Source organism: Apodemus sylvaticus, chromosome 6 (genome assembly GCF_947179515.1).
Source record: "Apodemus sylvaticus chromosome 6, mApoSyl1.1, whole genome shotgun sequence".
Classification (NCBI taxonomy): Eukaryota; Metazoa; Chordata; class Mammalia; order Rodentia; family Muridae; genus Apodemus; species Apodemus sylvaticus.
This window is the reverse complement of record NC_067477.1, coordinates 21090444-21104481: the sequence shown is the minus strand read 5'-3', so window position 1 is coordinate 21104481 and position 14038 is coordinate 21090444. Positions and strand designations below refer to the sequence as shown.

Below are 14038 nucleotides of genomic sequence, written 5' to 3'. Positions count from 1 at the left end.
CTTTGAGGGGCATCAGGGTTCTTTCCAGCTTCTGTCTATTATAAATAAGGCTGCTATGAACATAATGGAGCATGTGTCTTTATTACATGCCGGGGAATACTTTGGGTATATGCCCAGGAGAGGTATAGCAGGGTCCTCTGGAAGTCTCATGTCCAGTTTCCTGAGGAACCTCCAGACTGATTTCCACAGTGGTTGTACCATCTTACAGCCCCACCAGCAGTGGAGGAGTGTTCCTCTTTCTCCACATCCTTGCCAACACCTGCTGTCTCCTGAGTTTTTGACCTTAGCCATTCTGACTGGTGTATGGTGAATGAGATTTTTGTGTTTCCTCTTTCATGACTTCTGCTGTTTGACTCACTTTCTCCTGCATTTCTTTAAGTTTTTTTTGTTTTTTTTTTTGTTTTTTTTTTCTGTGTGTGTGTGTGTGTGTGTTTCTTCTTTATTGGCTTCTATCTCTTGAGCCTTATTCTCCTGAATTTCTTTAAGTGATTTTTGTGTTTCCATTATACGGATTTCTAGCTTATTCATGTTCCCCTGTATTTCTTTAAGAGATTCATTTATGTCCTTTTTGTGTTCTCCCAGCAGCATCATGAACAGTGATTTTAAACCCAAATCTTGTTTTTCTGGTGTGTTTGTATAACTAGGACTTGCTGATGTTGGAGAGTTTGGTTCAGACGCTGCCATACTGCCTAGATTTCTGTTAGTAGCATCCCTGTGTTTGCCCTTTGCCATCATGTTATTTCTGGCGCTAGTTGGTCTCATCTCTGGCTGGTGTTTGTGCCTCCTGTGAGGCTATAGGGCTATTTCTGCAACACTGGATGGCTGGGTTTCCCCTGTTACAGATTGTTGATGTGCTGTCCTCCTTTTGGGTACCTTTGGAGCCCTAGTGTGCCTTGCCCCAGATTGTCTGTGAACCAGGCGGTACCCGTTTACTCCTTCAGGGAGTGCTGATGGTGTATGCTGCGGGACCTTTTCTGAGTGGTGGTCACTCTGCTGGGCAGCCAATCTCCCAACCGGGTTGGTGCACACAAGGCTAGCCTAGCTGCTGAGGTCCTGAGTCTAGGCAAAAGCCTGGCAGGCTAAGGCCTGAGCAAAGTTCCCCTTGGGCTATGACTGTTAATTGGTTCTGTCAGGTGGCCAGGATGGCAGAGTGTGCATGCATTCCCTAAAAGTGCTGGAAGAGTCTGCTAGGCTAACAACCTCCTGGCCAGGTTGGCACACAGATGGCCCACCAAGCAGCCCAGGGCCTAGGGGCAGTCCAAGGCCTGACCGGCTTAGACCCCCCTCCCCCCACCCTGCTATGTTAGCCTCAGGCTATGACTCTTAGCTGACTTTGCCTGCTAAACTCTCTGGCGTCCTGTAGTCAAAATGGCGGCGCTCGCACCGGGCTGGGCAAACAACCTCCTGACCAGGTTGGCACACCGATGGCCCCCTGAATAGCCAAGGGCCTGGGTGCAGGCCAACACCCGTCGGGCTTAGACCCCTGGGATGTTGGCCTCGGGTTACATTTGCATACCTCAGCCTGTCTGATTTCTCTGGTGCCTGAGATCCAAGATGGGAGAGAGTCTCTCTTAACTGACTGGCAGGAGGCAGTTCTGATGTGATAATCTTCAATTTTAATATCTTTCTATATATTTCCTCTATTTTATCAGAAATGTTGTCAATGTAAATATTTGATTTTATCACAAATATTTCTAATTCCACCTTCAATTTATTTAGAAAGAGTTTTTATATCTACCATTTTATATGTAAAATTTTCCATGAAATAGTCAATTTTAATGTGTTTGTCTATATGTTTCTTGAATTTTACCAGAAATATTTTCCATGTAAAGCTTCAATTTTATCTGAAAATGTCTATAATTCCACCTTCAGTCAACTTAGAATTATCTTTATGCCTATCATTTTATCTGTAAAATTCTATGATAATCTTTAATTTTAACATGTTTTTCTATATATTTCTTCAATTTTATCAGAAATATTTTCCATGTAAATCTTCAAGTTTATCAGAAAATGTTTATAATTCCACTTTCAATCAACTTAGGAATACTTTTATGCCTACTGTTATTATATCTATATAAAATTTTCCATGATAATCTTTTTTAAAAAAAGAATTTTTTGAAAAAGGATTTCTGACTTGATCAGAAAACCCAAGACTTTTTCGTTGTTGATGTTGCTTATCTGGCTTTGGTCAAAACCCATGTGCTATCCAGAGCTTTTAGAATTTTTTTCTATCAAGAAAGAGCTGTCTCAAGCAAAAGGATCTGTCTAGAGCAGAGAGCTGTCTCAAGTAGTCTACCTACCCAGAGCTGTCTAGGGAGCCATTTTGAGCAGACTATGAGACTGTCAGTTTATAACCCACTAATGACTTTGAGTCATTTGTTTCACTTCTCCCAAACAGCCCTTCTCTCAGGAACCCCGACCTAGCCCAGGTAGGTCCTTGTTGAATCACCTCACCTGAGGTACCTTTGCTAACAGGGCGAGCTGTGCTATGCTGTCCAGGTGAGGTGCAAAGCCTGCTCTCCTGAGTGCTGCAGCTAGTGAAGGGGCAGAGCAAGCTCTTCCTCTCTCATGATCTCAGAGCCAGCTCTCCTGGTTGCCACCTGTAGGCGGGGAGGAAGGCATCTCTCCCTTGTCCATGACACCCTTTGGCAAAAGAGGGGCGGGGCCAGCTCTCCCATGCTCATACCCTCAGAGTGGCTTTCCCTGCCATCAATGTCAGTTCTACTAACCTGAGCAGGTGAAGAAGTCTGGTGGCTGGTGAGGGGCGTGGCCAATCAGCATAGTACCAAAGGTGACAATTCAGACCAAGGGCATCTGCTTGGCTTTTGGTGTTAACATGGGCCTGTGAAATCAACACAGACCCCTGGCTTCCATAGGACCAGACCACAGACCCAGACATGGCCCCTGTCAGCAACATGGACACCCTATGTCTCCATGGCCTCAGGCGGCAGTGCAGAACACTTAGATTAGTATGTCTCCCCTCAGCAGCACAGCCCTCAGATACATGGGCCCTGGTGGCAGCCCAGACCATGGACATCCGCTTGGCCTTTTGTGGTAACTTGGGCCACAGACATTGACACAGACATGGCCCAGACCTCACGATAGCCTCCTCATAGCTGCCTGTTCCTCACCATCACTGAGTCATCAGTTCCATCATTCTCCACAGTCCAGCTTGATTTCTCCTCATCTCTCCACTGTGCACTCCATCTTCCCCATCTCTTCATCACACATTCATCCATTGTAGTGGTGCCCACAACAGGTATTTGGATGCCTTTCTTTGGCACTTGTGTTGAACAATCCAGTTCTTACAGAACATGGCCTGAACCAGAAAGCCCGTTTATGCATGTTTTTTGTTTGTTTGTATGTTTGTTTTTTATGTTAAGGACCAGTTTCTGTTATTCAAAACCTATTTGAACCATACTAACTTTTTTATAAATGTTGACATTAAATATCTTTTAGATTTAAAAAAATTGAGCAAGCACTTTTTGTTTATAGCAATAACAATTTTTAAAAGTTAACTTTAAAAACACCCATGCTTGGTCCAAAGAAATGGCTCAGTTGGATGGTAATTGTTGTTAAGCCTGGCATCCAGAGTTTGATCCACAGGACCTAAATAGTGAAGAGACTCAGTTCCCACAAGGTGTCCTCTGACCTCTCACACATGCTATAACATACATCTTCCTCCCTCAAGTAATAAAAAAAAATCTGGCATAAAAAGCAAAAACTTATTAAAATGAAAACAAATTTCATTCTGTGATGGGGGTGGGGTATAGCTCAGCAGCAGAAAATGTGTTCAATATATAAGGTCCTGGACTCCATCCCTAGTACAGGAGGTGCAAGAAGGACCCAAACTGTACTCCAACCAACTTGTGAACAGATATATAGCGTATCTAAAATTAAAATCATTTTATTAATTCTATTTTATAGTAATCTCATACTGCATATGGATATTATGATTCATTCTTATTTTTCCTCAGTCCTTAGCTACTAAAATCTTTTAAAAATTATTTGAAGATATTTATACTTTCAGGATTGCTACTACTATAGTAAACAATAATTAAAAATGTGCTAGGAAAGGGTGTCATGATGTTATTTTTGAAGAAAATGAAGGAAGAAAAATGATTAAGTTAATGTTTTATAATTATTTCTAAAATATTATGTTTAAATAATATTGTTTCTTGAGAACTTTCATAGTATTCCCACATATTCCAACATATATTCAAATTATCCTCCAAGAGATGAAGATTATTCATTAAGCCATTTTAAAGGTGTGAACTATGTCCACTATTGGATACTATTATCACTTACAGAAATTTTTGAAGGTGGTATTATTTCCAACGAGTAATCCATTTCCTGGGTACTGAGAGTTCTGAGTGAAAGAGAACATTCTCCAATGGTTTTCTTTTTGGGAGCCTGGGTTTGAATCTTAAATGCAAGTCTCACAGCTTGTAGATTTTGAAGTTTAATAGCAAATACAAACGTTTCCATAAATTCGATAACCTTATAAAACAAGAAAATATAAAATATTAAATATAAATACTTTTAAAAGTTGATATGCAATTATAGAATAAATTTGTATATCTAAGAAAGTATGTAAAATATATTTTACAAGTATTTTAGACTGAGGGAAAGGAGATCCAGTGACTAGCCCAAAATGGTACCCATCTCAAGGGGAAGCTTCAAGACCTGACACTATTACTGATGCCATGATATAATTACAGACAGGAGCCTAGCATGGCTGCCCTCTGAGAGGCCCAACAACCTAGCTGACTAAGACAGAAGCATATACTTAAATCTAACCAATGGACTGAAGTCAGGGACCCCTGTAGTTGAGTTAGGAAAAAGCTGGAAGAAGTTGAGGAAAGGGGCAACCCCATAGGAAGACCAGCAGTTTGAACTAACCTGAACCCCAGAGATCTCTCAGAAACTAAACCTCTGACCAGGCAGCATACACCAGCTGGTGCAAGGCCACCAACACATATACAGCAGAGGACTGCCTGGTCTGGCCTGAGTGAAGACAGACATGCCTAACCCTCAAAAGACTTGAGGCTCCAGGAAATGGGGAGGTATGGCAGGGTATGGTGTTGTTGGGTGTGTGGGACATCCTCTTTAAGATGAGGGAAGCAGGAATAGAATGAGGAACTGTCAGAGGGCAGAAAAGAAAAAGGATAATGACTGTACTGTTGAAAAAAGATTAAAGATTTTAAAAAGATTAAAGATATTTTTAAAAATGAAAATGGAGCTCTTGTTTTACTGTATTACTTAGTTTCACAATTCATCTTTATATTACTTAGAAATTAAGATCAATATTAATAATAGCCTCATCAGAATATAGCTTTGCCTTTTTGAAAATTAGACTATTTTCTATAGTTTCTGGTTTTCTGATAATACCTTTCTTGCTATTCATTATAATTTTTTCAAAATTTGATGACAATATTTGAAAATTTTCATATACAAGTTTACAAAGCATAGAAAGTCTAAGCTGTTCACACAAAGAGAATTGAATTCTCTCTTTAACAGAGATTAAACACAAAATTGTTCTTTGCTATGTACTTCCTTCTTTGCATTGTTGGTGGACCTTTTTAAAAAGTCAAGATATCTAGTCAAATAGCAAATATGATGGCTATTGTCTCCAAAGTTTCAAAGATATTATAATTTATATCAAATCAGACAGAATTACGATTCTGTTGGCCTCCCAACAACTGAACTGTTTCTTTTATATTATCAAGCTATAGAACTACACCAATAAAATATTACACATGAACTATTTAAAATCTTACACAGTGCAAGTGTGATGGTATATTTCATAATTTTCATAATAGGAATTTTTCAAACCACTTGATTTATGAAAATAAATTTTGAAAGTGAAAGAATCATGAAGGTATTTTTCCTAACTTTTCCTATTTACTTACTTTTATTTTAAAATAATAAAATTGCTTAATTCAGAAAGTGCTCATCCTTGAGTGCATCATTTCTCCAGAATCATTTAGAATTTTATTCAAGTTTTCTACTACTATAAACAAAATTACCAACATTTTATATATGCTGTTTGCATCTTAGATTACTTTCATGGAACATATTTCAAATAAAATATCTGTGTTGCTAACTGTAAACATTTTGAGTTTTTTATGTATGTTACCAAAATAATTTCCCCAAAATGTATGTTTTAGAGCAGTAGTTTTAAATATTTGTAATGCTGGGACCCTTTAATACAGTTCCTTATGTTGTAATGACCTAACCATAAAATGTCTTTACTATTTCATAACTGTAGTTTAGTTACTGTTATGAATCATAATGTAAATATCTGATATGCAGGATATCTAATATGTGACCCCCAATGGGATCATGACCCATGGGTTGGAAATCATTGTTTTAGAGTCATTAAAAGATAATTCCTGTGTGGAACTGGGTAGGTTCAGAGGATCTGGGAGGAGTCAAAGGAGACCAGCTAACACCAGAGATAAACAGATGACAAGAAGCAAGGGCAAGATCATAAGCAAAAGAAAACAAAGGGACTTGGCATCATCAGAACCCAGTTCTCCCATCACAGCAAGCCCTAGATACCCCAACATACCAGGAAAACAAGACTCTGTTAATTGAGGACTTAAAAAGGGACATTAACACCCTTAAAGAAATACATGAGAGGGGCTGGAGAAATGGCTCAGTGGTTAAGAGCACTGACTGCTCTCACAGAGGTCCTGAGTTCAATTCCCAGCAATCATGTGTAATGGGATCTGATGCCCTCTTCTGGTGTATTGGAAGATCGTGAAAATGTACTAATATAAGTAAAAATAAATAAATATTTTAAAAAAAGAAAGAAATCCAGAAGATTACAGGCAAAAAGGTAAAAGCCCTTAAAGAGGAAACACAAACCAAATCCAAGAACATATCAAAATGATTATTCACCATGAACAAGTAGGCTTTCTTTCATCCCAGGGCTGCAGGGATGGTTTAATATATGGAAATCAATCAACTTAAGCAAGGATATAAACAATAAATGAAGAAAAAAGCCACATGATAATCTCATTAGATGCTGAGAAAGCCTTTGACAAAATTCAACACCCTTTCATGGTAAAAGTCTTGGAAAGATCAGGAATCCAAAGCCTATACCTAAACATAGTAAAAGCAATAGAGAGCAAACTAGTAGCCAACATCAAACTAAATGGAGAGAAACTTGAAGCAATCCCACTAAAATTGGGAACCACACAAGGATGCTTACTCTCTCCCTACATATTCAATATAGTACTAGAAATCCTACCAAGAAAAATTAGACAACAAAAGGAGGTCAAAGTGATGCAAATTAGACAGGCAGAAGTCAAAATATTACTATTTGTAGATATATGATAGTACACTTAAGTGACCCCAAAAACTTCACCAGAGAACTCCTAAATGTAATAAGCAACTTAAGCAAAGTGGCTGGATATAAAATTAACTCAAACAAATCAGTAGCCTTCCCATACTCAAAGGATAAAGAAGCTGAGAAAAATTAGGGAAATGACACCCTTCACAATATTCACAAATGATATAAAATACCTTGGTGTGACCCTAACCAAGGAAGTAAAAGATCTATATGAAAAGAACTTCAATTCCCTGAAGAAAGAAATTGAAGAACTCAGAAGATGGAAAAATCTCCCATTGTATTGGCACAATGAATACAAAAAAATCCATCTTGCTGAAAGCAATTTACAGATTTGATGCAATTCCCATGAAAATTCCAACTCAATTTTTTATAGAGTTAGAAAGAGTAATTTGCAAATTAATTTGAAATAACCAAATACCAGAATGGTGAAAACTATTCTCAACAATAAAAGAACTTCTAGGGGAAGCACCATCCCTGACCTCAAACTGTATTACAGAGCAATGATAAAAAACAGCATGGTATTGGTACAGAGACAGGCAGATAGATCAATGGAATAGAATTGAAGACCCAGATATGCACACACTCGCCTATGGTCACTTGATCTTTGACAATAGAGCTAAAAACCACTCAGTGGAAAAAAGACAGCATTTTTAACAAATGGTGCTATTTCAACTGGAAGTCAGCAAGTAGAAAAATGCAGATCAATCCATTCTTATCTCCTTGTACAATGCTGAAGTCCAAGTGGATCAAGGACCTCCACATAAAAACAGATACACTGAAACTAACAGAAGAGAAAGAGGGAAAGAGCCTCAAACACTTGGATACAGGGCAAACTTTCCTGAACAGAACATCAATGGCTTAGGATATAAGATCAAGAATCGCCAAATGGGACCTCATAAAACTTCAAAGCTTCTGTAAGGCAAAGGACACTGTCAAAAGGAAAAAACATCAACCAACAGTTTGGGAAAAGATCTTTACCAATCCTCCATCTGACAGAGCGCTAATATCCAGTATATACAAAGAACTCAAGAAGTTAAGACTCCAACAAACCAAATAACCCTATTAAAAAATAGGTTACAGAGCTAAACAGAGAATTCTCAACTGAGGAAACTCAAATGGCCAAGAAGCATCTAAAGAAATGTTCAACATCCTTAATCATCAGGGAAATGTAAATCAAAATAACCCTGAGATTCTGCCTCACATCAGTCAGAATAGCTAAGATCAAAAACTCAGGGGACAGCAGATGTTGATGAGGGTATAGAGAAAGAGGAACACTCTTCCATTGCTGATGGGATTTCAACCTGGTATAACCACTCTGGAAATCAGTGTGGCAATTCCTCAGAAAATTGGACACAGTACTTACTACCTGAGACCCAGATATACCACTCCTGCATATACCCAGAAGATGCTCCAATATGTAATAAGGATACATGCTCCTCTATGTTCATAGCAGCCATAATTATAATAGCCAGAAACTGGAAACAATCTAGATATCCCTCAACAGAGGAATAGATACAGAAAGTGTGGTGCATTTACACAATAGAGTACTACTCAGCTATTAAAAACAACGACTCATGAATCTAGAAAATATCATCCTGAGTGAAGTAACTCAGTTACAAAAGAACACACATGGTTTGTACTCACTAATAAGTGGATATGAGGCAAAGAGGGTGGAATAACCACAATACAACTCACAGACCACATGAAACTCAAGAGGAAGGAAGACCAAAGAGTGGATGTTTCACTCCTACTTAGGGGGAACAAAATAGTCTAGGGAAATAGAGAGTGGGGGGGAACTTGGGAGGAAGAAAGGAGGGGGGTAGGAAAAAGAGGAGCAGAATCAGGTATGGGGGATAGAGGAGATGTACAGATCGTCAGGAAATTGAACAGAGGTGTGTAGCAATGGGGGATGGGGAACTGGAGGTAGCTACCAGAAAGTCCCAGGTGCCAGGAAAGAAAGAGCTTTAAAGGACCCCACAAGGATGACACTAGCTAAAATTCCCAAGAAAGGGGAGGGAGAACCTGTCAAGACCATATCCAAAGATTAGGCATGGCCTCCCAGTTTAGGGATGGGGCCACCCACCCATCTCCAAAATCTTAACCCAAAATTGCTCCTGTTTAAAGGAACTACAGGGACAAAGAGTGAAGCAGAAACTGAAGAAAAAGCCATCCAGAGACTGCCATACCTAGAGATCCACCCCATATGTAGTGACCAAACTCAGTCACTATTGCTGATGCCAAGAAGTGCTTGCTGATAGAAAACTGATATAGTTGTCTCCTCTGAGAGGCTCTGCCAGATACTGTCAAATACAGATGTGAGACTTGTAGCCAACCATTGGACTGAGCACAGGGACTCCAATGGAGGAGTCAGGAGAAGGACTGAAGGAGCTGAAGGGGCCTTATCTGGCATCAATAGGAGGGGAAGCCCTGGGTCCTGTGAAGGCTTGATGCCCCAATATAGTAGTGCTGGGGAAGTGAGGTGGGGGTGGGTGGATGGGTAGGGGTGGGAGCACCCTCACAGAAGCAGGGTAAGGGGGGATGGCTTAGGGGCATTGCAGAGGGAAAACCAGGAAAGGGGATAACATTTGAAATGTAAATAAACAAAATATTCAATTAAAAGAATTAATCATTTTAATCATCTCATACAAAAAACAAACCAAAAGAAGAAAGTCACACACACGCGCACATACACACACACACACACACACACACACAAACAAAACCAACAACAAAATAACAGGAACTAATAATTATTGGTCATTAATAGCTCTCAAAATCAGTGGATTCAATTCACCAATTAAAAGACACATGCTAACAAACTGGGTATGTAAACAGGGTCCACCATTCTTCTTCATATAAAAAAAACATATCTCAGCAAGAGAGATAGACACTATTTCAGAGTAAAGGGCTAGAAAAAGATTTTCCAAGAAAACAACCATAAGAAACAAGCAGGAATAGCCATTCTAATATCTCACAAAATAGACTTTCAAACAAAAGTTATTATATGAGATGGTAAGGACACTTCATACTCATCAAATCCACCAAGATGAAGTCTCAATTTGGAATTTCTATGTCCCAAATTCAAAGGAAACCAATACTTAAACTTTACTAAAGCTCAAATCAACACACTGAACTACACACAATAATAGTGGGAGACTTAATCTCTCCATTCTCAACAAAGGAAAGGTCATAGAAACAGAAACTAAACAGAGAAACAATTAAACTGACCATTGTTACTAACCAAATATATTTAACAAGTAGCTACAAAACATTTCACCAAAACAAAGGCTATACATTTTTTTCAGCATCCCATGGATCCTTCCCCAAACCTGAACATACAACTGGGCACAAAGCAAACCTCAACAGATACAAGAAGAATGAAATAACCCCTTGCACTATATCAGATTACCAAGGAATAAGACTGGACTTGAACTAAAACAGAAACCCAGAGCGCACATACTCATGGAAACTGAACAACTTTCTACTCAATGATCACTTTGTCAAGGAAGAAATAAAGAAATTAAAGACTTTCTAGAATTCAACAAAAATGAAGGCACAGCATACACAAACCTATGGGACACGATGAAAGCAGTGCTAAGAGAAAAATTCATAGTTCTAGGTGGCTTCACAGAGAAACTGAAGAGATCTAATACTACCAACTTAAGAGCACACCTGAAAGTTCTACAACAAAAGAAAGTAAACATACCCAAGAGGAGTAGACAGCAGGAAATAATCAAAATCAGGGCTGAAATCAATCAATTATAAACAAAGAGAACAAATAAATAAAGAATCAACAAGAGAGGCAGTCTGGGAGCTCTCAGCGCTTGGGTCCCGGTCGGTCCTGAGGCCTCTGGCGGGAGCCCTCAGCTCAACTCTCTCCGCTTCTGGATCCAGATCAGCCTGGGCGGCAACACCACATCTCCAGGTCCTGCAAGAGGCTAGAGGGACTTCCAGGCGGCCAGCTGGGAGAAGTTGGTGTGCTCCGGTGAATCCAGCGGGCCCCAGCAGGAGCCTTCTGGTGCCTGCTTTGGGATCTGAACAGCCAGGGCCACAGCCCTCAGTCTCCAGGAAGTGCAGGAGACCCAGTGTGCACCCAGAGGCAGTCTGGGAGCTCGCAGCACAGCTTGCTCCTGCTGCCCAGAGCTTGGGTCCCAGTCCTGAGGCCTCAGGACGGAGCCCTCAGCTCAACTCTCTCCGCTTCGGGATCTAGATCAGACTGGGCAGCGGCACCACATCTCCACATCCTGCAACAGGCTAGACGGGCTTCAGGGTTGCCAGAGAGGAGAAGTCTGTGTGCTCCTGTGAATCCAGCAGGCCCCAGCGGGAGCCTTCAGGTGCCTGCTTCCAGATCTGAACAGCCTGGGCAGCAGGCTGCACCCTGTCTACAGGTAGTGCAGGAGGTAAGCTGTGCACCAGAGGCCAACTGGGAAGGGGCAGCTTGCACTGGTGAGTCCAGCACTGACAAGACCAACTAACACCAGTGAGAACCAGATGGCAAAAGGCAAACCAGGAACATCACTAACAGAAATCAAGGCAATATGGCAACATCTGAACCCAACTCTCCTCTACCAACATGTCCTGGATACCCCATCACACCAGTAAAACAAGATTTGGATTTAAAATCACTGGTCATGATCCTGGTACAGGAACACATGAAGGACATACTTAAAGAAATTCAGGAGAAAATGGATCAAAAGTTAGAAGCCCTTGCAAGGGAAACAAAAAAATCATTGAAAGAAATCCAGGAGAATACAAAAGCCAACAATGAGGAAACGCAAAAAACACTTAAAGAAATACAGGAGAACTTTGGTCAACAGGCTGAGGTCATGAAAGAGGAAACACAAAAATCTCTTAAAGAATTGCAGGAAAGCACAAACAAGCAAGTGAAGGAGCTAAGCAAAACCATCCAGGATCTAAAATCAGAAGTAGAAACAACTAAGAAAACTCAAAGGGAGACAACTTTGGAGATAGAAAGCCTTGGGAAGAAATCAGGGAACAGAGATGCAAATATCAACAACAGAATTCAAGAGATAGAAGAAAGAATCTCAGATGCTGAAGATTCCATAGAAACCATGGACTCAACAGTTAAAGAAAATGCAAAATGCAAAAAACTTGTAACCCAAAATATCCAGGAAATCCAGGACACAATGAGAAGACCAAACCTAAGGATTATAGGCATAGATGAGAGTGAAGATTTACAACTTAAAGGGCCAGCAAATATCTTCAATAAAATTATGGAAGAAAACCTCCCAAACCTAAAGAGAGAGATGCCCATGAATATACCAGAAGCCTACAGAACTCCAAACAGACTGGACCAAAACAGAAATACTTCCTGTCACATAATAATCAAAACACCAAATGTTCTAAACAAAGAAAGAATATTAAAGGCAGTAAGAGAAAAAGGCCAAGTAACATATAAAGGAAGACCTATCAGAATCACAGCAGACTTTTCACCTGAGACTATGAAGGCTAGAAGGTCCTGGGCAGATCTCATGCAGACTCTAAGAGAACACAAATGCCAACCAAAACTACTATATCCAGCAAAACTCTCAATCACCATAGATGGAGAAACTAAGATATTTCATGACAAAACCAAGTTTACCCAATATCTATCCACAAACCCAGCCCTACAAAGGATAATAGGAGGAAAACACCAATACAAGGAGGGAAACTTCACCCTGGAAAAAGCAAGATAGTAACCTTTCATCAAACCCAAAAGAAGTTAAGCAATCAAATTTAAAAAATAACGTCAAAAATGATAGGAAGTAACAAGCACTATTCCTTAATATCTCTTAACATCAATGGACTTAATGCCCCAATAAAAAGACACAGACTAACTCACTGGATACACAAACAGGACCCTTCATTTTGCTGCTTATAGGAAACACACCTCAGGGTCAAAGACAAACACTACCTTAGAGTAAAAGGCTGAAAGACAATTTTACAAGCAAATGGTCTCAGGAAACAAGCTGGAGTAGCCATTTTAATATCAGATAAAATTGACTTTCAACCCAAAGTCATCAAAAGAGACTCTGAGGGACACTTCTTGCTGGTCAAAGGAAAAATACAACAAGAAGAACTCTCAATCCTGAACATCTATGCTCCAAATGCAAGGGCACCCTCTTTCGTAAAAGAAACTTTATTAAAACTCAAAGCACACATTGCACCTAACACAATAATTGTGGGTGACTTCAACACTGCACTTTCCTCAATGGACCAATCAGGAAAACAGAAACTAAACAGGGACATAATGAAACTAATTGAAGTTTTGGACCAATTAGATTTAACAGATATATATAGAACTTTCTATCCTAAAACAAAAGAATATACCTTTTTCTCAGCACGTCATGGTACCTTCTCCAAAATCGACCATATAATTGGTCACAAGGCAGAGCTCAACAAATATAAGAAGATTGAACTAATCCCATGCCTCCTATCTGATCACTATGGAGTAAAAGTGGTCTTCAATAGCAACAAAAACAACATAAAACCCACATACACGTGGAAACTGAACAATATTCTACTCAATGATACCTTGGTCAAGGAAGAAATAAAGAAAGAAATTAAAGACTTTTTAGAACACAATGAAAATGAAAACACAACATACCCAAATCTATGGGACACAATGAAAGCAGTGCTAAGAGGAAAACTCATAGCCCTGAGTGCCTCCAAAAAGAA

General features: G+C 39.7%; 1 protein-coding gene across 4 annotated transcripts in view; it reads right to left on the bottom strand.

Annotated features, from left to right (window-relative positions):
• Tc2n (tandem C2 domains, nuclear) overlaps nt 1-14038 on the bottom strand; it is a 133539-nt gene that overhangs the window by 17731 nt on the left and 101770 nt on the right. For all 4 annotated transcript variants that reach the window (XM_052185236.1, XM_052185235.1, XM_052185238.1 and 1 more), the window contains one exon: nt 4309-4500. In XM_052185236.1, the coding sequence (XP_052041196.1) occupies nt 4309-4500 (192 nt within the window). The remainder of the gene's footprint in view (nt 1-4308; nt 4501-14038) is intronic.